The sequence below is a fragment of the Cavia porcellus genome, unplaced genomic scaffold (assembly GCF_034190915.1).
Source record: "Cavia porcellus strain 051 isolate PalLab524CR breed Dunkin Hartley unplaced genomic scaffold, mCavPor4.1 scaffold_9, whole genome shotgun sequence".
NCBI classification, from domain to species: domain Eukaryota; kingdom Metazoa; phylum Chordata; class Mammalia; order Rodentia; family Caviidae; genus Cavia; species Cavia porcellus.
This window is the reverse complement of record NW_026947492.1, coordinates 18812794-18835550: the sequence shown is the minus strand read 5'-3', so window position 1 is coordinate 18835550 and position 22757 is coordinate 18812794. Positions and strand designations below refer to the sequence as shown.

General features: G+C 50.9%; 3 protein-coding genes and 1 long non-coding RNA gene across 10 annotated transcripts in view; 3 read left to right on the top strand and 1 right to left on the bottom strand.

The window, feature by feature from the left end:
- Msantd2 (Myb/SANT DNA binding domain containing 2) overlaps positions 1-1580 on the top strand; it is a 34578-nt gene extending 32998 nt beyond the window's left edge. For all 4 annotated transcript variants that reach the window (XM_063255990.1, XM_063255991.1, XM_063255993.1 and 1 more), the window contains exon 4: positions 74-1580. In XM_063255990.1, coding sequence (XP_063112060.1) covers positions 74-926 — 853 coding nt within the window. In that variant the 3' untranslated portion in view covers positions 927-1580. The remainder of the gene's footprint in view (positions 1-73) is intronic.
- Positions 1581-5318: 3738 nt separating this feature from the next.
- On the bottom strand, positions 5319-10341 carry LOC134477634 (uncharacterized). The gene is made up of 2 exons (XR_010049712.1): positions 9417-10341; positions 5319-5878 (listed from the first exon to the last, which is right to left on the bottom strand). It is a non-coding gene; the product is annotated as an uncharacterized LOC134477634 (long non-coding RNA).
- Positions 7045-16718, top strand: Esam (endothelial cell adhesion molecule). Of its 3 annotated transcripts, none has more exons than XM_063255989.1 (7): positions 7045-8014; positions 11517-11704; positions 12875-13061; positions 13227-13382; positions 14296-14418; positions 14675-14819; positions 15948-16718. In XM_063255989.1, exons 1-7 carry the CDS (start codon positions 7060-7062, stop codon positions 16261-16263), a joined length of 2070 nt encoding a protein of 689 aa, XP_063112059.1. In that variant the 5' UTR covers positions 7045-7059; the 3' UTR covers positions 16264-16718. The 3 variants fall into 3 exon arrangements, with proteins under 3 accessions (XP_063112059.1, XP_013011013.2, XP_063112058.1); XM_013155559.3 differs by having other exon boundaries at positions 11514-11704; positions 14687-14819; XM_063255988.1 differs by having other exon boundaries at positions 11514-11704.
- Positions 16719-16863: 145 nt separating this feature from the next.
- Positions 16864-22547, top strand: Vsig2 (V-set and immunoglobulin domain containing 2). 2 transcript variants are annotated; one of them, XM_013155562.3, is made up of 7 exons: positions 16864-17653; positions 18149-18312; positions 18705-18912; positions 19742-19900; positions 20971-21090; positions 21282-21338; positions 22340-22547. In XM_013155562.3, the coding sequence occupies exons 1-7, from the start codon at positions 17593-17595 to the stop codon at positions 22462-22464; spliced, it is 894 nt and encodes a 297-aa protein (XP_013011016.1). In that variant the 5' UTR covers positions 16864-17592; the 3' UTR covers positions 22465-22547. The 2 variants fall into 2 exon arrangements, with proteins under 2 accessions (XP_013011016.1, XP_003472618.1); XM_003472570.5 differs by having other exon boundaries at positions 21194-21338.
- The last annotated feature ends 210 nt before the right edge of the window (positions 22548-22757 follow it).

Below are 22757 nucleotides of genomic sequence, written 5' to 3'. Positions count from 1 at the left end.
TCATCATAGAACATTCTCTTAGACAGTGCTATTCTAGGTACCTGAGGAATTTGATGTTCATTTTTCTTTCTAGGAAGCGAGACATCATGCAGAATATCGTACAGATTTTGGAGTCAGTACAGTTGAAATGGGAACTGTTTCAGAGCTGGACAGATTTTTCAAGGCTCCATCTTTCTAATAAACTGGCCATTTTTGGAATCGGTTACAATACCCGTTGGAAAGAGGATATCCGTTACCATTATGCTGAGATCAGCTCCCAGGTGCCCCTCGGCAAGCGACTTCGGGAATACTTCAACTCCGAGAAGCCTGAAGGTCGGATCATTATGACCCGAGTGCAAAAAATGAACTGGAAAAATGTTTACTACAAATTTTTGGAGATCACTATTAGTGAAGCTAGATGCCTGGAGTTGCACATGGAAATTGACTGGATACCCATTGCCCACTCCAAACCAACTGGTGGGAATGTTGTTCAGTATTTATTGCCAGGAGGCATTCCTAAAAGCCCGGGCCTTTATGCCATTGGTTATGAAGAATGTATTCAGAGGCCCCTGTCACCCCACGTGGAGCAACAATCTGTGGACCCAGGAAAAGAGGGCAGGGTTGACTTGGAAACCCTGTCAGCACAAGCCTCACTACAGGTGGAAGTAGAACCCTCCCGAATTACCTATTGCTACCTCGGAATTGCTGAGGTCAGGACTCTGCAGCAGTGCCTGTTTTTACATTTCCAGGCAAATACCAAAACCTTCAGCAAAGATTGGGTCGGTATTAATGGGTTTTTGTCTCAGAACTGTATTGTGGATCCAGGAGTTTCCCCCAAATCTATCTATATCAAATTTGTAGAAGTAGAGAGGGATTTTCTTTCTGCAGGCTCTTTAGTTGAGTGCCTGGAAAAAGCCATTGGATACCCCTTAAAATTTAACAACTGAGTGTCATCCTTCATAAGGATTTGGGCTCTTACCTCCCTCTCACTTTCCATTACCCAGACCCTTCCTCATTCAGATGCTGCCGTCAGATTCTTTGTGGGGACTCTCTCCACAACTGGGCCAGTACACCTCTAAGGAGTCACAGTACACTTTGTGCAGAAAAAACTGACTTCACCAGAAAATGCTCACTTTGAGCAAGCAAGATACGTAACAACTTGCATGGTGGGTCAGTTGTTTCTTTTTTAAAAAACAATTTTTAAACGGATTTTAGAGCCCTAATTAAACAAATGTAGGTACATTCCATATTGGACAAAACTTATACTTTGAGTTTCATATGAAATTGAAAAATTGTATTTTTTTCACAACATTTCATTTTTACACATCTCTATGTCTCTATATAAGTATTATTTACAATGCTGAATAAATAAGCAATAGATAACGGCAAGTTAAATCTTGAGTCACAGTAAATAAGACTGTTTTTCAATATCACCTTTTAGCTACTATTGTATATAGAGTTTCATTTTTTCACCAACCAAGTGTTTTGCTATTTCCAATCAGTGTTGCCTGCAAAGATCTTTGTTTCTGTGATGTACCAACTTTATGGTTGTGTTACCATTTAAACTTTTTTTAAAAAAAAAAATTAAAGTAATTCCTGGCCTCGTGGTGTGCTAGTAGTTAGCTTTCTGCAGAGAGTTCTGGCTTCACTGCCGTGAATGGTAGTGGAAGCAGCAGGGCCACCTTACTTTCTCCTGCACCCTTGGGACCAGTGTCCTTATTTCTTGTTGGAGTACCAAAGATCGTTGACCCTCTCATTTTATATTTCTTTTTTAAAAATGACTAAGCTGGGGCTGGGGATTTAGCTCAGTGGCATAAGTGCCTGCCTTGCAAGCAGGAAGTCGTGAGTTTGATCCCTGGTATCAAAAACTAAAAAAACAAAAAAAAGAAAAATGACTAAGCTATTCCTTCCAACCCTAGGAGCTTACATTTATAAGGCCGTTATTCCTTATTGTTATATTCAGTAATCAGGGGCAAGGAGTACAAGTGGGAAACTGATGTAGTCTTGCTGTGTCTAAGAGAGGGAGTGAGCATCCATTTAAAAAAGAATTTTAAGAAGTGATGCATAGGAAAGGAAATCAGAAGTATCAGTCCACTAGAAAGGTAGCTGTTAGGGTTAGATCTTTCAGAACTTTTAATGGGTCAGCCACCACTGTGCTTGATAAGAACATCTTGCTAGTACACTAGACAAGGGCCTCTGGCTTCATGGTAGGAACTTGTTAGATCAAGTATTTATCTTTAATGATTCCTCAACATCTCAGTTGCTCTACTCTAAGCAGGCTGCAGATGCAGGTAAGAGCTGTAATTCTCTTGGTTTCTCAGTACTATTGGAGATAAAATTTTACATTGTTAAAAACAATTTTACTCACAACCTGCATGATCTCAGACGAGTGGTTTTCTCATTTTCATATCTTGGCCTCTTGACATTTATTTTTTCTAATGACTAGAGAGCTTGCCATGAATAGGATGGCTGTGATTTATGTTATTTGAGTCTGGGCTTGTAGCATTGGCAGTTTTTTGCTGCAAGCTGCTAAAAATAGGTGCTAGTTCTAGGAGAATATTTTTATCCCGAGCGTGTGTGAGTGTAGCACCTGTTACCCTGGGCACAACTTGTAGACAGGAGCCTTAGGAAGCTCATGAATTTGCTCTCTTAGATTTGAAATTCCTAGATGCTGAGTGTGTTGACCATCTTGTAGCTGTAATCTCACAGTATTCAAAGCTAAGTGCTGTAGGAGAAGCATTATTATTAGGAGTACTACATAACATCCCCCAGACTCTGCCACTGGCCAGTCCGAGCTACATTACTAGTTCATGCATTTTTTCTCTCCGTCCCATTTCCTATTGCTGCTGTTTACTTAGCTGAAGTAGAACATTTTGGGAGCATCTAGTGAGGATGTTTGAGGCTTGTTAATGCTACTGAGAATAGTGGGGCATGGCTAGACTACCATGACCTGCATGGAAAAGGTGGCAAAGACCAGATCCAGTATGAGATTATCCCACTGGCTTGACATGCTTTGATCAGCGGAAGAAAAAGACAGAGCCATAGGGGGCTGGGGGTTTAGCTCAGCGGCATAAGCGCCTGCTTTGCAAGCAGGCAGTCGTGAGTTCGATCCCCGGTACTGATAAAAAGGAAAAAGACAAAAAAAAAAAAAAAAAAAAAAGACAGAGCCATGTCCTGGCAGTTGGAGGCTTGCTGGAAAAGCTTACTGATTCTAAGTATCCAATCACTTCAGTCAGAACAGCCTAGAAACAACAGCAGTTTGTCAGATAACTAAGAATTGCTAAAAACACGAAATGGGCTTTGAAGACCTTAAATGAGCCTCATAACTAATTCAGTGTTGGGGCAGAGACACCTTATTGGTCCTAGTTACTTTTTTGTCACTGAGACACTCAGCACCCACAAATGAAAGGTGGAGGGGTTTACTTTGGTTCATGGTTTATACAGATTTCAGTCCATAGTCAGCTGGCTCCAAGGCAGAAGAGAGGCATGGAAGAGAAGCTTTGCTTGTGGCATGGCAGACAAGAAGCAGAGGGACAGGGATCAAGGGAGATACGATATGCCATTCTAGTCCATGCTTCCAATGACCCCCCCCCATCCCACACCCCCAACCAGGCTAGATCAGTAGGGGGCTGGGGATTTAGCTCTGCGGCATAAGCGCCTGCCTCACAAGTAGGCAGTTGTGAGTTCGATCCCCGGTACCGATAAAAAAGAAAAAGACAAAAAAAAAAAAAAAAAAAAAAAAAAAAAACAGATCAGTGAACTGATCCACTGATGGGTATTATGCACCTGTGATTGAGTCACCTCCCCAAACCCCACACCTAAGCACATGGGACTTTAAAAGGACATCTGGATAAAAGGTATAACATTCTGCCCCTGGTCTCCAAAAGAATTTATGCCCATCCCTTTATGCAGAATGTACTTAGTCCATCTCTGAGAGTTGCTAGAGGCCTAATAATTTTAGCATTGCTGAAAAACCCAAGTCAAAAGTCTCTACAGATTTAAGGCAAATTTAGTTGTGAGCCCCTGTAAAAATGAAAAAGTTAAAACACTTCGAACATACAGTGGCACAGGATAAACAGTCCCATTACAAAAGGGAAAAGAAGAGGGCTAGAAAGCAATGGGACAAAAGCCCAAAACGCAGGGCACACATTAAATCCTGTAGTTCCATGACCAGCACCTGGGGCAAACTGTAGCGAAACATGAACTCCAAAGGGCCTGGATGGCCCCACCCTGTGGCTATGAGTGGTTAGATCCCTCATGGCTTCTCTCTGTCTGGCTCTGTTCACTGCTTGCAGCATTCCTTAGATGAGCCACATTCCTGGCTTCTCCAGCCTTCTGGGGTCTGCACTGCACTTTCGGCTTCACACAGCTTCACACACCGTTCTCTCGGGCACACTGTCTGGCCTCCCAAGTCTTCTGAAATCTGGGTTGTAGCCTCCCAGACCCCATAAACACTTAGGTTCTGCATGTGCCTGAAAACAGTACCACATACGTAATACCAAGTCTGATGCTAGCTGGGATAGTAGCTGAGCCCTTTTGCATCTTGGCTGGTGGTAGTAGAGGCCTCTGAGTGCCTGGATGGCTAAGCCCAGCGAAAGGAATCCCAGGACTCAATTTCCATTCCATAGGCTGCTGCCATTCTGGAGCATGGTGCTCTGGGCTGTTCTCAAAGCAAAGTCTCATTTTGCAATCCTGAGCCTAGGAAGATTAGAGACTTTTCCTTAAGATATATTTAAGATATTCCTTAAGATTTTCCTCATTTCCTTAAGATATTTTTCCTGTTGTCCTATTCCAGAGTACCTAAAAGTACGTAAGGGCTTTTTTTCTTGCCTCCTTTCCCCTCCCCAGAGTAGTTGCAGACCCATCTTTACTAGACTTTCCTTTCTGGCCAAACTCAAAAGCTATTTGCTCTTGCTCAATGTACAGCTGACTAGAAGTTCTTGAGAATACTCAAGCTACAGCCTGAATGTTTGGCTGGCTTGAAATTCCTCGACCAGATTAGTTTGTCACCCTAAATCTAAGTCTTCCCCAGAGTCTCAGGATTTGAGCACAATGCAGAGAAATTTTCAGCCAGAGTGTAACACGTGGCCTGGAGTGTAACTGTGAAGGGAGGCCTTCCTGCAGTATTGCAGTCAACATTCCGTCTTCTGAGCTCTGACCAGAGTCTCCCATCTAGCTCAGCTCACAGCATTCTAGGGCTGCTTCTCCAAACTTGGCTAAATTCTCACAAGCAGTTCCAAAGGTTTCTGAACCATATAGTGAGGCAGCATCATAGCAGTGGCCACATTTCTTCTGCACCAAAGTCCATCTTGGTTCACTGAGACACAATCCCCAACACATGAAAGTTAAAAAGGTTTATTTTAGCTCATGATTTGTAGAGGTTTCAGTCTATAGTCAGCTGGCTGCAAGGCAAGGTAGTATGACAGGCTCATGGCATTTCAGGCAAGAAGCAGAGAGGGATCATGGGAGAAGCATACGGTTCCCAGCCATTCCCTCAGTGACCCCCCCTGCCAAATCAGGCTTCACCTCCCAGTACCATGTTTAGCTATAAACACACCAGAGAACTGGTCCACTGATGAGCAGTATACATCCATGATCAGTCACCTCCCAAAGCCTCACCTATGATCACATGAGGCTTAACAGTGTTCACATTTAAGAAGCTGTAGGAGGACATTTTTGATGATCTGAGGGGAAGTGTGATTGAAAGAACATGAACTAAGAACTTAGTTCTCACACACGACCTGTCTAAGCAGTTCCCAGGGCATGTGAGGATAATGTGTGCTAACATTCCTTCACTGCAGGGTAGAGAGCAGTGTTCACCCCAAAATGCATCTTGGCCCAGACTTGAGAGAACAATGAAGATGTCGTGTCCACTTCCACTGCTTGATTCCCTCAGGCTCTGAAAAAAGAAGTGGATGGAATAAGAGATGCTGGAGGATTCCATGATGGGGTAAAGGTCCTGAAGAGACTGCTGCAGGTCCTCACTAGTGGCTTTACTTCCCATGTGGCAGGTTGAGGGGAATTCTGAGGGGAAAGTTAGCTACAGGGAGTGAACGTTGATCCTATACTTTATGTAAGCACTTAACAGGGATGAGCATACTTGTGTGACCAGATGCTGCTGCATTCCGGGGTTACAATCAGCATTTTGCATTGCCTTTCTTGGAAGGTGTAGTTAATTTGGGGTGACAACCCTGGTCTTGAAACGACAGAAGAGGGTCTTTGAAATGCAGACGGAAGGCAAGAGAAATGTGAGTAGGACAGGAGAAAAAAAAAAAAATAATAACCTGCCCCCTCCCTAATTTTTTTTTTTTTTTGGTCTTTTTCCTTTTTATTGTTACCGGGGATCGAACTCACTACTGCCTGCTTCCAAGGCAGGCGCTTATGCCGCTGAGCTAAATCCCCAGACCCCCCTCCCTAATCTTGACAGCCCACAGTTGGGTAGCTTCCCGCAAAAGGGTACCAGGCTCCAAGTTACCCACTGTTGCCTTTGCGGCCACTGAGCTACCTAGTATTGGATTCCAGGGCTGTCATGTGCAGTCCAGTGTTTGCATAGGCATTTCTCAGAGCCACTGCATGGCAAGTATTTGAAGAGGAGCCAGGCAGGTCACACTAGGAAAGAGCAGCTGAGAAGCCCAGAGGGTCTATAGTGCGTTGTGCAGAAAACATAACCACAAGGGACATTTTCAGTGTCAAAAACACAACCGCATACACGGGTATAGAGAATCCAGGAGGCCTGGCTTTTATTCCCAGACAATTCTGGGCTGTTCCCCTAGAGCGAGCGGGCAGCCCTAGGAATTTGTGTTCATGTTTTCTGTCCTAGCTGGCCTTTGCTCCATGGTAAGCACCGCTTCAAACTAAGGTTTGAGGCTTTGGTGGCGGTGCTGCGGCAGCTGCTGTTGGTAGGGAGAAGAGGAGCGTGCCCTTAGGAGAGGGAGCCCCGACCGGCAGAGGGCGCAGAGGTGCCTTTTGACCAAGTAGCAGCGAGTGGAGAAGGGGGGCGGTTAAATTAAATTCACAGCGAACAAGATCCGGTCCAGGGAATTAAAGGATCAGAGCGGGCCCGAGCTGTTCACGGTGGGGATGGGAGGCAGTGAAGACGCCAGGGATAAAGGAGAAACAGAAAATTTTGGGCTATGCACCTTCCCGCAGCCTCCCTCCTCCCCGGTCAGTGTAAGGCCTACAGCAGTTTGTTCCAGGCTGAGGAGCTGGGAACTGGACTGCTTGCCTCAGTTTCCCGCTCAGCAGCTCTTGGCGCGGGGGCCCCTCTTCCCAGCTCAGGGTGTGAGACACCAGGCCGGAGGAACCCTCGGGTCTGGGTTTCTGGGGTTTCGTGAAGACCCGCAGTGCGCCGCGGTCTTCCCGGCCCCCGCCCCCACCCGCACCCCCACCCCACTCCGCGTGGCGCCCTCGGGGACCCGCGCTGGGGCGGCGAGCCGGCTTCTTCCGCCGCCGCGCTCCCACACTGCGGACCTGGTGCCCTGGTGCGGGGCTTGGCTCCCTGTCCTTCAGGAGGCCGCCCTGGCTATCTGCAGACGCAGATCCCCCAAGCTTGGAGCCCCAAGTTCACAGTGGCGGGGTGCGGGCGCCTCCCGTCGGGCGTGTGTGAGTTCAGGCCCGCCCCTCTCCTGCTGCCCCCGGCCGGCTCCGGGGCACCGCCACTTACCCCCCGCTAGCCTGCAGCCTGCCCGGGGGAGGCGGCGGCGGGCCTGGGCTGCGGGCGCTGCGGGGTCCGCTCCCACCCCCACCCCACCCCACCCCGGCCCGCGGCGGTCCCGCTCGCCCGGCCTCTCCGCCCTGCGCACGGCCCGCCCCCGCGGTGTCCCCACCCCGCCCCCCGCGCCGGCCGCGGGCTGGACGGGAGCCGCCCTAGTGACGGTCAGTGGCCGACGGTCGCGCAGCCTCCGCACCTGCCGGACGCTGTGGCCGGGACCTACAGCCCTGACTGCGCTCGGACCAGGGAGGGTCATGACTGCCCGGCCCGCACCCCCTGCCACCAACGGGCCGCTGGTTTTATTCCTGGGGCTCAGTGTTCTCGGTGAGTCAAACCCGGGACCTGGAGGGGATTCGGGATGCAGGATGGGTCCGTGTGGCCCCGAGGGGACCCTGGGCACTGAAGAGAAACTGGTTTGGACGCGTCTGCAGCACTCCCCACCCCCGCTCTCCTGGGCATCCCTGGCTGGGGCTCATTTGTCTCGCACTGTAGCGGGGACAGCTTCTATTCTGCTGGAGTGAGGGCATCTCCAGGCAAGACCCGGATAAGTGGGATGAGAGGCAGGAACCGTTCCCGCTCCACCCCTCCACCCCTCTCCTCCACTCCCAAGGGCATCTCCAGGTAGACCCGGCCACCTCTGGTGAAAGTTACAGGAGTCATCCCTCCCCTACTCCCCGCCCCTCAGCAGAGCTGGATGAGCCGGGGCATAGATGAGACACTGACTAAAGAGCTTAAGGACTTAACTCCAGCCCCGTCTGTGCCCCGACCCACACAGCTTGATGCCAAGATCCCAGGAGAATGCCTTGGCCTTCGGGCTTGATCCTCGAGCTTCATGTCAGTTCCCAAGCCCAGTTCCTCCCGCTTGCCCCCTCCTGCTTCCTGCCCTGGAAATAATGGGAGGTGTCCCCAAAGCATGACCGGGAGGCCGTTTGGACACAGGAAATGGGGGAAGGGTTCAAAGGCTGAGAGGAACAGAGTTGGGATACCCCCTTGCTTCCAGGTCCACCACCTCCTGGATTCCCTGACTTACAGGGACAAGGGGAATAGGGAAGAGGGGATAGAAAGAGAAGAAGGGAACCTCTCAGAGCCAGTGCTTGATGAGCGTTGAAAGCCCCAGGGGCACCTGGCCTCCCTGGGAGCTGAGGTGGCCCAATACCACATCTGGAGAAAAAAGGACCCCATAAGAACAAAGCCCTCTACACTACTCGCTGGCTGCCTTCCAGGCTGTTCTGCTGTTCCCTTTCAGGTGTCCCAGTCTAGGTTTGGGGACCTCAGCTTTAACTCATTTCTTTCTCAGCCTGGAGGAAGATAGGTTAAGTGGGGATAGGAAGGAGGATATAGAGTTAAATTCAGCCCAAATGGTGGTATCTACCAGCTCCTGTCCATGTCTGCTCTGGTCTGGCCTGGGCACCAGTGGTGTCGGGCATGAAGAACTAGGATTCCCCCGTGGGTCTCATGAGCAGCCCCCAGCCACTGCAGAGCCAGACAGCTTATTGCTTCTAGATGTGACAGATCCCAACCGGGACCCATCAGCCTTCCACCTCTGCTTTCCTAACTTCATCCTCAGCTGCTCTCCCTTCTGCAGTCCACCCCAAGTCCCCATCCCTCTCCCTGATGGTGGGTCTCCAAGCAAGAAGGAAAGTCCATGCTTGTCTGGTCATCACTTGCAGCTCATGGCAACCCGGGCTCCCAAGCCTCAGCTTGTATACTGAGGGTCCAGACTTACTTGTTCCCACTGGCTGCCCTGGAGGTTGCCCAGCTGCTGTCCTGCCCGAAGGTTTGAGTGTTAAATCCCCCCACAGGGCACAGGCACCCGGCTCGCAGCCGGCTTGCTTGTCCTGACTCCTCAGGGCCCTCCTGCTCTGCCCAGGCTGCGCAGCCTCATGCCCCTGGGGCGTGAGAAGCCTGCAGGGGGAGTTTCTCAGAGAAGAGGGAGACTAAAAATAGTCGCCCTGGGGAGCAGGCCCTTTTCAGGCCTTCCCTGTTCCTAACTCTGGTCTCAGTGAGCCAGAATGGTCGCTTCTTGGGCTCTTGTGTCCACAAGAAGCTCTTGTGCTTCTTGTGAAGGCACTGGGACCCACTCCTCTCCTAATGGCACCCAAGATGCCGGGTGGGGGAAGGGACGTAAAGTAGAGACCTGGTCTTCTGTCCCAGCAGACACCCAGGAGCGAGGGTGGGGCAGACTCTGGCTCTCAGTTCTCCGACGGAGAGTGCAGGACCGGGAGCATTTGCTGGGACTCCGGGTGTACCTCACTGTGCACTTAAACCACCTCCCTGCTGCGCTTTGCAAAGTGCAATCGTAAATGGGGACCTGGAGTTAGTCCCTGAGGCTCCTGTGGCGGATGCAGGTGCTTTCCCCGCCCAGAATCTTTTCTGGCCTGGGAGTGAGCTAGGCAGAGCCCCAAGGCTCCCGGTGTGTCCCACTTTAGCAGACTGGCCACTGGCTAGGTCCCCAAGGGGCGTCGAGCTCCTTGAGGGCGGATTGTTTTTGGCTGTAGGGCCTCCGGTCTAGCGGCCCCCCTTTCATTGTCTCCTGCCTTATCAGCGGGCACAAGTTTCCTGCCAGGAAGTGAAAGGGGGTGCTTCGACGTGTAAGGAATAGGGCGGGCTTCTGCAGAAAGGCGCAGCAGCGGGAAGGCGGTGGGGGTGGCACGCATCCTGGCCGCACGCTCCCGGCCTCGGAGGCCTTCAGTGCGCCTCTGCGAGGGCTGAGTCCACGGCTGTGGCCTGGCCTCTCACCTGCAGGACCGCGTCTCCCGCCTGGGGCCGCTCTTCGCGGCTGCGGGAGCGTGGGGTCCAGGACGAGGTCACCAGCTTCTTGAGACTCGGCCAGGTGCTAGCCCCAAGTCTCTCTCCCCAGAGAGCTTACATTTGGCCACTCCATTTCCTCTCCGAAGAGCACAAGTTGAGCGTCCCAAGCGTTAGCCACACAACGAACACCTGAACTCATCTCCAGGGCGCCGCGCATCCACAGAGGAAGCTTTCTTCTGCTCATAAGCCTGGCTTTTGCGGGGTCGGGGATATAGCTCAGTGGCACAGGTGCCTGCCTAGCAAAGGCAAGATTGTGAGTTTGATCCTTGGTACTTCCCGCTCCCTCACCCAAAAAAAGACTGGCTTTCGCCTCTTCTGTAATTCCCTGCGACCCACCCAGATCACCCGGACCCCCCAAAACTTTCTGGGTTCAGGGGCTGGGGATTTAGCTCAGCGGCATAAGCGCCTGCCTTGCAAGCAGGCAGTCCTGAGTTCAATCCCTGGTACCGATTTAAAAAAAAAACAAAAAACAAAAAACTTTCTGGGTTCCAACCTTGCACTTTCCTAGGAAGTCCAGGCCACCGTAGTCAGCTTGCTAGCCTCGCTTGCTGGGCAGCCTCTTGCCTCTGTACAACCCGTTGTTCAGAAAGAGCCGCAGAGTTAAAGAGTAATCCAGAGTAACCCAGAGCAACCCGGTTTCCCAGCCCGCTGTGCCCATCCAGCTGAGAACTCTGGAGGCTCCTACCACTGCCACCGGTGCCCTTGCTTTTTGCCCACGGAAAGGAGGGGGGGAGCAAGTGTGCAGCGTGAGGTATGGATCAAAAGTAGTGGATCTGCCCTTTCTCCTGTTCTCTTCCCCTCCCGGATGGAAATCTGCCCCCTCTTCTGGCTGTTCAGAATATTTGCTTTTGGATATGAATAAATACCCAGAGGTGTGTTCCTCCCCTCACTAGAAACCCATGAGTGGGCGATGGGAAGCAGGACTGTGGGTCAGCCGCCCCTGGGCACCCCTCGATGCCCCAGTATCTGGGCTGAGCCCTGTGGGGGAGCTCACGGCTTGCTCTGTCTCCAGCAGTCCTCTCCGGGGCCAATGTGAAGGTGCACATGCCTGCCGGCCTTACCAAACTGCAGGCGGTAGAGGGAAGAGACATAGTGCTCCCGGCCTGGTACACTCTGGAAGGAGAGAAGCCTGAGGGCCGGCCGTGGGAAGTGCCTCTTGTGATGTGGTTCCTGGAAAAAAAAGAGAAGAAAGGTCTAAAGCAGGTAAGGGCAGGGGAAAAGTATCCCGGGTAGTGGTGGTCACAGAGTGGACCCGGGATGTAGGGAGGAGCTGGCAAGTGTGGGAGGGATGGCTGGAGGCCACGGGCACCAAGAAGAAAGTGCAGGGAACAGCAGGTGTGCTCGCAGTATCAGGGTCAGCCTGCTCATCTTGAAGGCTTCCCTCAAAGACCTCTCTTTCCCCTAATTTTCCCAATTTGTGCCCCCAGCGCACAAAACACTATTAAAAGAGCTGGGGTGGAGGCTAGGAGTTTAGCTCAACTACACAAGTGCCTCCCTGGCAAGCGTGAAATTGTGAGTTTGATCCCTGGTACAAAAATAAAATAAAATAAAAGAGCTGGGTGATGGTGCCTCCCTGTATTTCCAGCTGAGGCTGAGCCTGGAGGACCACAAGTTCAAGCCCAGCCTAGGAATTTAGCAAGACCCTGTCTCAAAAGATAAAAACAGGACTGGGGATGTAGCTTAGCATGGAAGCCACGGGTTCAATTCCCCAATGTGCATGAGGAGGCAAAAAACACTTAAAAGCAAAGAGACACTGACATGGCTGTGGTGGAGAAGGGGCTGGGGAATTGAGGAGTGGGGGGCTGACAGCCTGTAACATGACTTTCAAAAGCCGGATGTGTTTCCTTGCTCACATCCTCTGTGCTTCAGCTACAAGTACAGGCTACTTTCAGGAATGGTCATCACTTGTCACCTTGCCCCTTTGCACCTGGAGAGGGTGAGGCATTGCCTCCCATGCGTCACACCTCTTTCCCTTCCTGAGTGCTCCAGGCTGGTTCACCAGAAGCCGTGGAGCAGTTTTCAGAGCCCCTCACTTGTACAGACTCCTTCCAATGTCCTGTAAAGTGTATTCAATAAAGTCATTTGCTCTTTTTTAAAGGATGTTTCTATCTTCATTAAAGAGAACCCTTCCAGTTGTATAAATTTCAAACTCTACAAAACCCAGATCTATTCTGCAATTTTAAATTCCCTTACTTCCTCCTTTTTCTATTATGCACCCTTCTAAACAACCTCAGTGGGAAGTAAGTGATGGTCCTTAGGGGAACAATACCTTGGCACAGGGGAGGGTAGCTGGGGAGAGGTGTGAACCCTGAGAGTTGCATGAAGAAGGCCAAGTATGGAGACAGTGACAAGGAGGTGTCCTGACCCCGCCAGGTGTTGGCCTACATCAACGGCTCTGTGTCAGGCAACCCTGGAGTATCCCTGGTCTACTCCATGCCCTCTCGGAATGTGTCCCTGAGGCTGCAGGGCCTCCAGGAGAAAGACTCTGGCTCCTACAGCTGCTCTGTGAATGTGCAAGACAGGGGCCATGACAGCAAAACTATGGAACTCAGCGTGCTGGGTGAGTGAGAAGTGCACACTGCCAGGCCCGCCCCGCCCCGCCCACCCCACAGGAGTTCAGCAGGTCTCTCTCCCCAGGGGCAAGGCTGGGGGCAGGACAGCCAGTGACACAGGGGGTGTCTGGGGGTCTCCCAGGTATGTGCTTTAACTGTCTTCCCTTCCCCAGTGCCTCCAGCAACTCCATCCTGCAGTCTCCTGGGTGTGCCCCAGGTGGGGGCCAACGTGACCCTGAGCTGCCAGTCCCCAAGGAGCGACCCTTTGGCTCACTACCAGTGGGAGCGGCTGTCCCCAGTGGCCCAGGTTTTCTTTGCACCCGTTTTAGGTGAGGGAATTTTTGGAGACACTGAGACTGTGCCTGGAGAAGGGGTGAGAGAGTGGCACCGAGGGCCTGTGCTGGAAAGGGAGGTGTTGCTGGAAAGGCTGGGGAGGAGGAAGAGGAGGGACAGGGAGGTGGCGACAGGTGCAGGCACTGGCACAGGCTCTTGTTAATTAAAGGGGTTAGGGTTAGCTGGGCTGCCTGTGTCCAGGTCTAACCACGCCACTCACTAACTTTGTAAAACGGGTTATTGATATCCATGATTTGAACACACCAGCTCTAAAGACTCTTTTAGCGACAACTGGGACATTTTTAATATGAAGAGTTGGGTGATTTTGGAGGACACCTAAGATTTTGGAGGATACCTAAGATTTTGGAGTCTTTCTTAGGTATAGCAATGGTATTGTGGATGTGTGGGGTAATGTTCTTACTTTTTTGAAGCAGCACATCACAGTATTGCTTTTAAGTGTTAGAGAAATGAAATAAGCAATAGCGAAATGGTAGCAACTTTTGGATTTACTTGGTGGGTGTATTATAGAGTTTTTGTCTTTTGTACCTACTTTTCATTTACTGTTTTTGTTTGCTTGCTTTTTTTGTTGTTGTTGAAGGATTTTTTGGGGGGTGGGGGTTCTAGGAATTGGATCCAGGGCCTTGCACATGGCTAAGAATGTACTGTATCACTGAGCTACACCCCAGCTTCATTGGCCATTTTGATAATAAAACCCAAGTGGAGAGGGGTATTCAGCTAGCTGCAACTGGAAACAGAGGCCACATACCCTTCCCCTCCCACAGGGAACAGAGAAGTGGTGACTCCCAGACAGTGAAAGAGGATATTCCAGAAGAAGGGAAGGATTGTTTTTTTTTAATCTCCAACAAGGGAAAGCAGGTCCCCGGACTGATGGCTAAATTGTATCCACAGATAACATCCGTGGGTCTTTAAAGCTCACCAACCTTTCCACTTCCATGTCTGGCATCTATCTCTGCACTGCCCAAAATATAGTGGGCAGCGCCCACTGCAATGTGACCCTGAGTGTAATCACAGGTTAGTGAGGGGCAAGTGTGGTCTTGAGAAGCGTGCTCAGTGGTGGGGGTGGCGTGGCAGGTGGTCAGGGCCTCTTGTGACACAATAGGTAGCTTGCCCTGATCAGAGTTTCGTGTGAATGTTTGGGCAGCAGCTTCTATTTTCTGCTTGACAGTCTCCCCTTTTCATGGAGAAGTGAGAGTGAATGGTGGCAGTGGGGAAGTGGGGTTGGAGAGGAGCCTACAACAGCTGGGTGCCCCTACCCCTCTGATCACAGGACTTTTTTTAGGGTCAAGAGCTGCCATGATTGCCGGAGCAGTTGTGGGCACTCTGGTCGGATTGGTGCTGCTGGTCGGCCTGATCCTCTTGTACGAGCGCCAACACCAAAGCAAGCTCCTAGAGGATGTATCCAATGATATCAAGTGAGTGCTCCTGCTTTCTGCTGAGATGAGGGATCCCAACTCCCATCACAGATTCTGGGAATGTGGGCAGCTTCTGTCTAATGGAAGGGTGGACAGTAAACAGAATAGCTTTTTTTCTTTTTCTTTTAATTTTTTATTATTTTGAAGGTAGTAAAGTACAACAGAACAAGATGGAGCAAAGCAAATTGAGACAGTGCAGTGAAATTGGTACAGAACTTCCCAGCAGGTTACTAGGATAACAGTAATAGGTACCATAGTACATCACGTTATCTTCACAATAGTTGTTCTTTCAATCAGGTATAGCAAAATCAAATGGAATACAGAACATTATAGAACGTATCAAAACAATATTGAATATAGCAATACAATTAATCAGAACAAAGCACAACAGTGATAACAATATTTACCTTCAAAGAGAAGGTAGAAGGAGATACCCCTTATTTGCTATTTGTATATCGTCAGCCTCCCAATAGCTGCTCAGATCTCTGGCTCCCATTTGCTAACAGGGAGCAGGATGGGATGTTTGATTTTCGGCCCGTGTACCAGTAGACTCAAGGCTGTATACCAGGAAGGCAAGCTGGTTGCTTGGTTTCCTAGCAGCCTAAGTTCCAACATGGCACGGATCAGGAGACGTTGGGTGCCCCTACCCCTCTGATCACAGGACTTTTTGGGTGCCCCTACCCCTCTGATCACAGCCCCCTGGGGTGGCTGCAGCTTGCCTGTGCCACAGCTACTTACCAGGGAGGTGAGCTGGTTGCTTGGTTTCCCAGCGCCCTAAGTTCCAACATGGCGTGGATCTCAGGACAGAGTAACTTTTTGATGGGCAGATTTTTTTTTTTTTTTTTTTTTTGGTCTTTTTGAGTCAGGGTTTCACTATATAGTTCAGGCTGTCCTTGAACTCGCCTTGTGTCCCAGGCTAGCCTGGAATTTGCAATGGTACTCCTACCTCAGCCTCCTGGGTGCTAGAATTACAAGCTTGTACCACCATGGCTGGCTCTCGGGGCAGATTTTAAGGGAGAGGAAGAGAAACGTTGAAGTGTGTAATGGAGGCAGAGTGTAACCAAGTATGAGGAAACTCTCCCCTTCTTTTCCCTTCTTCTGACCCCTTGTTACTTCTCTGATGACTAGGGAAGACGCCACTGCCCCACGGACCCTGACCTGGTCCAAGGCCTCAGACACGCTCTCCAAGAATGGAACTCTTTCCTCCGTCACCTCAGCACGAGCCCTCCGGCTGTCTCATGCCCCTCCTAAGCCTGGCACACTGACCCCTGTGCCTGGCACCTCCACTCAGGCTCTGCCCTCACCCAGACTACCCGAGACAAATGGGACTAACCCTCAGCCAGTGTCCCTCAGCCCCGGGGGGCTTTCTCACTCTGCTCTGAGGCGCATGGGTGCAGTGAATGTGATGTTACCTTCTCAGACTCAGGATGGGTACCTGGTGTGATGGCTCAGGCCCCGGGCATCTGGTGTCTCATCTACCTAGAGCACAGACTGCACCCTGGGAGGGTCACCACACTCCTCCCACCTTCTCACCTCGCCTCTCAGTAAGCCCCAGATGTCCAGAAGGTCACAGGAGAAGAGGAATCGAACCTGGTTTGGGTTGGGGTCTCCATTCCTCCTTATGAAGCCAGCTGAATCCTGCTGAGATTGGCTGACCTCCAAGGGCCCTGGAGAAGACTGTCAGTCAATGAGCACCTCAGCCTTCTAGGATCTGCACCCCACCCCTATCTAACCCTCACTGCCACTCCAGCTCCTTGCATTAACATCCTGCCGGGCTGGTTGGGGGGTTGGGGCAGAGGATAGGAAAGACATTTTTAAAACTAACTCCAAATGTGTATTTGTTTTTATTTTGCACATTTCAATAAAAATACATTGTGTTTGTATGGAATAAGAATCAAATACCCCTTTCTAGTTGAGGATTCCTAGAGGTTGAGCTTCAGGAAGATATCAAGTGAACCCATGGGGGCTCTGCCTCAGTGCTCAGGGCCTGAGGCTAGGCCAGGCCATAACAGTCTGCAGAGGAGGGGCAGGAAACTGGCTGCTCACTTGCTGCTGGAGCTTTAGTGCTTCCTGCGGGGTGTTAAGGAACTTCATCTCCTCTTGTCTCCAGGGCAGGTGAGAGGAGACAAACACCCCCCCACCCCTGGGCAGCTATACTGCATTCCCTCTTGGTACCCCAGGGCGGGATGGGCAGAGGATGTGCGTAGGTTTATGACTGAATACCACCATACCCTTTCTTGCCGAGGCTGAGAGGTCTCTAGGTCTCAAGATTCTCTGCCCATCAAGTGGGCTACCTCTGGGGATAGGGAGTGGTGTAGTCTCCATGGAGACTTCTATCTCAGAAGGTAAGAGGCTTGGAAAGGAGCGGATTTCTGAAAGTGCCAGAAAGTACCTTCACCCTGAGAAAAGATGATGGAGTCGTTTCCCTTGGTATCAGAATTTTTCTCCAAAGACACTTTCCTTGTGGAGCTCCAGTTCTGGGTCTTTGCCTTCAGTGTGCTCACCCCAAGACCAGCTTTTCCCCAGGGCCTGACAGTTTTAGACACTGGAAAAAGGAGGAAGTGAGAAGGAAGCCAGGTCAGAGTGACTCCGGTGGACCTGGAGGAGGGAGGAGCATTTGCTTACCTGAGAGTGCTGGCCTCTCCCCTTGTTTGCTCTGAGATAGCCAGGCTCACTCCTGCCCAGCACACTGGAGGCTGCCCTTGGGGCACTCCCTTGGCTTTCTCAGACTCAGATACCCACACAGGCCAACACCACGCTGAGCTAGGTGGCCATGGCGTGGCTCCTTGGGCCTTTCTTCTGCAGGACCCTGCTGGGTTTCCTGTGCCTGAATGGTAAGCAGAGGCTGCGTGGCCTGTGTCAGAGCTGGAGGGGGAGACCTCTTTCCCTGAGTCCTCAGCGTTTGCTCAGTTCCCCCCAGTGGGCTGGAGCTCCCTTGAGGAGCAGGGCCCCAGGTGGTGGCTGTGAAAAGCTAGAAAAGGATGTGGGTGAGAAGGGGCCTTGGAGGCTGTGAGGGCAGAGGAGGGAGGCAGACAATTGGGCTGGGCAAGTTGGGCCTCTCTGTCCAAACAGGAGTGTTGTTTCCTTTTCTTGCCAATGCATCCTCATACCTGGCCCGGTTTGGGCCCTTTTACCCACCAAATCTCAGCTGGGCTGGGGGGCCCTCCCTCCTTCCCGAAACCTCAGGCTTGGAGATGGAGTTATTAGATGGAGGGGAAGAGGCAGTGCTGTGGGGAGAGAGCTCTCAGCCTCTGGTCTACATGCTGGGGTGAGGGTCAGAGCTTCCAGCTCACCCGGATTGGAGCCCGGACCTCCCTCTTCATCCTCAGCCCTGGGGCTGGCCGTGGAAGTGAAGGTGCCCACCGAGCCACTGAGCACGCCTGTGGGCAAGACTGCCGAGCTGGTCTGCAGCTATAGCACGTCTGTGGGAAGCAACTTCGCCCTGGAGTGGAGCTTTGTGCAGCCCGGGAAGCCCATCTCTGCGTCGCATCCCGTGAGCGTAACTGTGTGCAGGGGGAGGGTTGGCCAGGAATAGAGGGCTCGATCAGGGTGAGTTGGGTGGGAGTAGGGTGGCATCTGGGGATCAGCTGGGAGGAAACAAGTGGCTCTTCCTAGGTCTTCTCAGGGCTGTGGTCTCTGTGGCCCTGTATCATCCTTTCCTCTCCCATAATTCCTACACTCACCTCCCTTATGTTCAAGCTTCCGTGTCAGTTACTAAACACATTTAATGTGGCACTGTGCTATTCCTTCACGGTTCAGGATAGAGGGTGTCAACTGTCCTAGCTGGCTAAGTGAGCAGACCCATTTGTACTTCCAAGCAGAAGGACTGCAGAGTTGATGTCCAGCAGAAAGGGGGACATAGGCCTGTCTTCTGCCTTTTCTCAGATCCTGTACTTCACCAATGGCCACTTGTATCCCACTGGCTCTCAGGGAGAGCGGGCCAGCCTGCTCCAAAATCCACCCACAGGAGGGGTGGCTACCCTGAAACTGGTAGATGTCCGCCCATCGGATACTGGAACCTATCTCTGTAATGTCAACAACCCGCCAGATTTCTACACTAATGGTCTGGGACTAATCAACCTTACTGTTCTGGGTAAGGCAGGCTGGGGACCCACTAGCCTGAAAGTGTGCTCTGGCCGTGCTAAATATCTCCATGTCTTGGTCTCTACCCAAGCGTACAAGTGCACTGGGGACCTCACAAAAAAATAGCCAGGGGCCAGGGATTTAGCTCAGCAGCATAAGTGCCTGCCTGGCAAGTGCAAGGCTGTGAGTTCAATCTCTGGTACCAAAAAAAAAAAAAAAAAAAAAAGAAAAAAAAAAGCCACTTCCCAAGACTTCTAATCCAGATGGTCACACTCCATCACACTCCAGCTCTACAGAATGCCTCTTCCTTTAGGTCCTGAGAGAGGAAGCCTTCTCATATATGAGGATGGAGCCACAGCCCCGCCAGCTGCAGTAGGGAGGAAATTCCCTTTGGTAGCTGAGTTTGGTTCCGGTCACTCCCAACCTCAGTGGCAGAGAAGGGAGGTGGCCATCAAAGGAACTAAGCCCCCATCACTGAGCAACATCTCACCCTAAATCAGAGCCTGGTCATAAGTAGGCAATCAGAAGAAGAAAAAACAAGACTTGGCATGTGGTGCGCTATGTGCAAATATCTAAAGGGCTTTGTCATATGGAGCAGAGGTTTTAATTTGTTGTTGTGGGCTCAGAGCACAGGAACTAGAGCTGATGGGTGGATACCATATTAACACAATTTTGGCTCAATATGAGGAAGAGTTTTCTAACAATCAGAATTTCCAATAGTGGAAATAACTTCCTGGGGAGGTGGACCACTGTTTAGCAGTGGTGTCTGAGCAGGAAACTGAAGGGCTCAGTGGATACAAGGGCAGAGGATTCCTGAGACAGTTCTGTGGGTTTTTCAGTGCCCCCCAGTCGGCCCTCCTGCAGTCAGAGTGGGACGACGTCGGTGGGAGGCTCTGTGGCACTGAGGTGCAGCTCTTCCCAAGGAGCTCCCAAGCCAGTGTACAGCTGGGCTCGCCTGGGATCCTTCCCTACGCCTCCTCCCGGCAGCATGGTTCAAGGTAAGGACTCCAGGCATCATAAAGAGGGGCCAAGAGACCTAGGCAAATCTAGTCTGTGGCCCATATACACTGACATTTCAAGTTCCGTGACCAGCAGTGTGAGAAAAGCCACTCTGCTTTCCCCGTTTCTTCTTTGTATTGTTCTCTTTTTGCCTTCCTGTACAGTCTGTGGCTGGGTTCCTGAGAGAATTTCATTTTGCTTTTGGAGACAAAATCTTGCTATGCAGTTCAGACTGGGCTTGAACTCAGTATGTACAGTAGTCTAGCTGGCCTTGAGCTTGCAGCAATCCTCCTGCCTCAGCCTCCCAAGTGCTGAGATTACAGACATGTACCACCACGCCCAGTCCCTGGGAACATTTCTGAAGTAATGCCTGATATCCTGAAAGATCACAGAGAGCAGGGGACATTCTTATGATTCGTACTTGCTTACTTTTGGAGAATTCCTTTTAATTTCTTAAGATTTATGAATCACTTCCAGACTTCCTGAAGAAGAAACTGAGGCAGAGAACCATAGACTGGGTTGAGTCATCTTGCCGGTTTCTCTGGAGGAGTCATTTCCTAGGAGCCTTAGCGTCTTAGTTTCTTTTTGCTGGGTCCAGTTCCCAGGCTCTCCCTGTTGCCCTAGGCCAGGAAATCCTTGCATCAATCCAGACCCTTCTCCTTGGATTACTTCCTGATACGTGCTCTGCCCTCTCAAGCAAATGTCAGAGTCTGTAGAAACACCTGAGTTGGCTCAGGATCACTCCAGAGGAGTTTTTTAGCAATAAAGTTTTTAACCCCCAATAAGGAATCTCACCCCAGCTAGTAAGCATACTACCCCAATTCTATGGCCTTCGTGTGTGGGGTTCCCCAAATCCTAAAAAGGCAGTGACGCGGAGCAGAAAGAAAACAGACGTGGCAGTGGCTGTGGAATTACTCTCTGGATCATCGTGGGTAAGTTGCTTTCTCTGAGCCAGGTTTCCCACCAATCAACTGAGGTGAGGCCTCCTCTGGCAGGACTGCTTCAAGGATGAACTACGCGCTCACTGTGTGCTGAGTGCACCGTGGCACACGTCCTCTTTGTCCTCTAGATGAAGTGTCTGGGCAGCTCATTCTCACCAATCTCTCCCTGACCTCCTCGGGCACCTACCAATGTGTGGCCACCAACCAAATGGGCACAGCATCCTGTGAGCTGACCCTCTCTGTGACAGGTAGGGGATGTTGGGCAGAGGCCAGGCTGGAGGTCTGGGCTTGGGGAGGCTGTGTGACATTGTTTGGGGGTGGGCCCGCTCTAAAAGTCCTGTGTATCCTTAGGTTCCTCTGAGGGCCGAGTGGCCGGGACGCTGATTGGGGTGCTTCTGGGTGTGTTGCTGCTGTCAGTCACTGTGTTCTGCCTGATCAGGTTCCAGAAAGACAGGAAGAAGACGCCCAAGGAGACCTATGGGGGCAGCGACCTTCGGTGAGCAGGAGGGCTAGAGGGAGGCGGAGGCTTGGGTTCAGAGTAGATGCTGTCAGCCTCTCCCTGGTAGGGGTAAGGAGCACTGTGTAGCTTTTGGTGGTGGCAGGGGCAGCATAACCTATTGAATGTGTAAGCTGCACAGAATAGGGGGCCTGGGACAGGGGTAGCTCAGCTTGTAGGACTACACTGACCCGCCTCATACTTAAAATATTTACTTTCTCAACTTTTTAATTATTTTTTGAGACAGAGTCTTGATATGGAGTCCAGGCTTGCCTCAGATTTGCACCCTATCCCTTTGTCTCAGCTTCCAAGGACTTAGATTCCAGGAATGCACTACCATGCCAAGCTACTTTCTCAATCTTTTAGGTGTTTTCATAGTATGGTTTCCCTTTGGAAGGAGTTGGAGGAATTGTATTTGTTCTGACCACTCAGTTGAATTTGAGTGTTGTGTGGAGCCATCAGGAAAGGAGGCCAAAGATGCTTCTGTTATGTGTTGAAGCAGCAAGACTTGGGGTGCTGAACAGGGATCAGAACAACATTTTATCTTAGACTTTCCCCCCCTTGGGTACGGGGAATTTAACTCACGACTTTGCGCTTGTTAGGCAGGTGCTTATGCCGCTGAGCTATGTCCCTAGCCCCCAGAGCAGCATTTTAGGATTTAAAAAAAAAAAAAAAAAAAAATCGTGTGTTTGGTGTGTGTGATATGGGGCCTGGAATCTTTATTTAGTCTTTTTGAGACAGGGTCTCACTATGCAGTGCAGGCTGGCCTTGGGCTCATTTTGTAGCCCAGGCTGATCTAAAACTCCCAATGATCCTCCTGCCTCAGCCTCCAAAATGCTGGATTACAGGAGTGTGCTATCACACCTGGCTTCTGGAATCTTTATTTTAATAAATTCCACAGATGATTTTCGTGCACCAGAAAAATTTAAACTGGGTTGGACCATAGCCATCCCCTGAAGGCTGGGTTTGTCCGCAGTAAAAGTGTTGTCTGTCTCCAACAGGGAGGATGCTACTGCTCCTGGGGTTTCCGCGCAGGCCTCTCCAGAGGCAGATTCTAGAAAAGGCCTTATGGAGAGGTCCCCATCTGCCAGCACGACGACGACCACCAAGTCCAAGCTCCCTGTGATTAACTGACTTCTCAACCCCTTCCCTTTAGTGGATGCGCGGGGTGGGGGGTGTATAGCAATGATTAAAACCTTTGGGGTACAATTTTGTGTTGTCTTCTTTTGCCAATACAGTCAGTCCTTCCTGGAACTCTAGAAGCCACCTGTTTAGGGAAGGGGTGTGTGTGAAGCCTCAGAGGCGACGCCTACCCCGGAAGGCTTCTTGGGTCAAGGGACAGATCTGAACCTAGGTGCCGCTCCACCTACCAGTCTCTCCCCCAGGCTTTGCAGTTTTATCGAAGACTTGTTGAAGCTC

Bases quoted from the DNA above. Each gene is read 5' to 3' on its own strand.
- Esam (XM_063255988.1), top strand. From the start codon at position 7,060: ATGGGAGGCAGTGAAGACGCCAGGGATAAAGGAGAAACAGAAAATTTT. The intron at 13,062-13,226 runs GTGAGTGAGAAG...TCCCTTCCCCAG, and splicing joins TATGGAACTCAGCGTGCTGG to TGCCTCCAGCAACTCCATCC. The intron at 14,820-15,947 runs GTGAGTGCTCCT...TCTGATGACTAG, and splicing joins GATGTATCCAATGATATCAA to GGAAGACGCCACTGCCCCAC.
- Vsig2 (XM_003472570.5), top strand. From the start codon at position 17,593: ATGGCGTGGCTCCTTGGGCCTTTCTTCTGCAGGACCCTGCTGGGTTTC. The intron at 17,654-18,148 runs GTAAGCAGAGGC...CTTCATCCTCAG, and splicing joins GGGTTTCCTGTGCCTGAATG to CCCTGGGGCTGGCCGTGGAA. The intron at 18,313-18,704 runs GTGAGCGTAACT...GCCTTTTCTCAG, and splicing joins CCATCTCTGCGTCGCATCCC to ATCCTGTACTTCACCAATGG.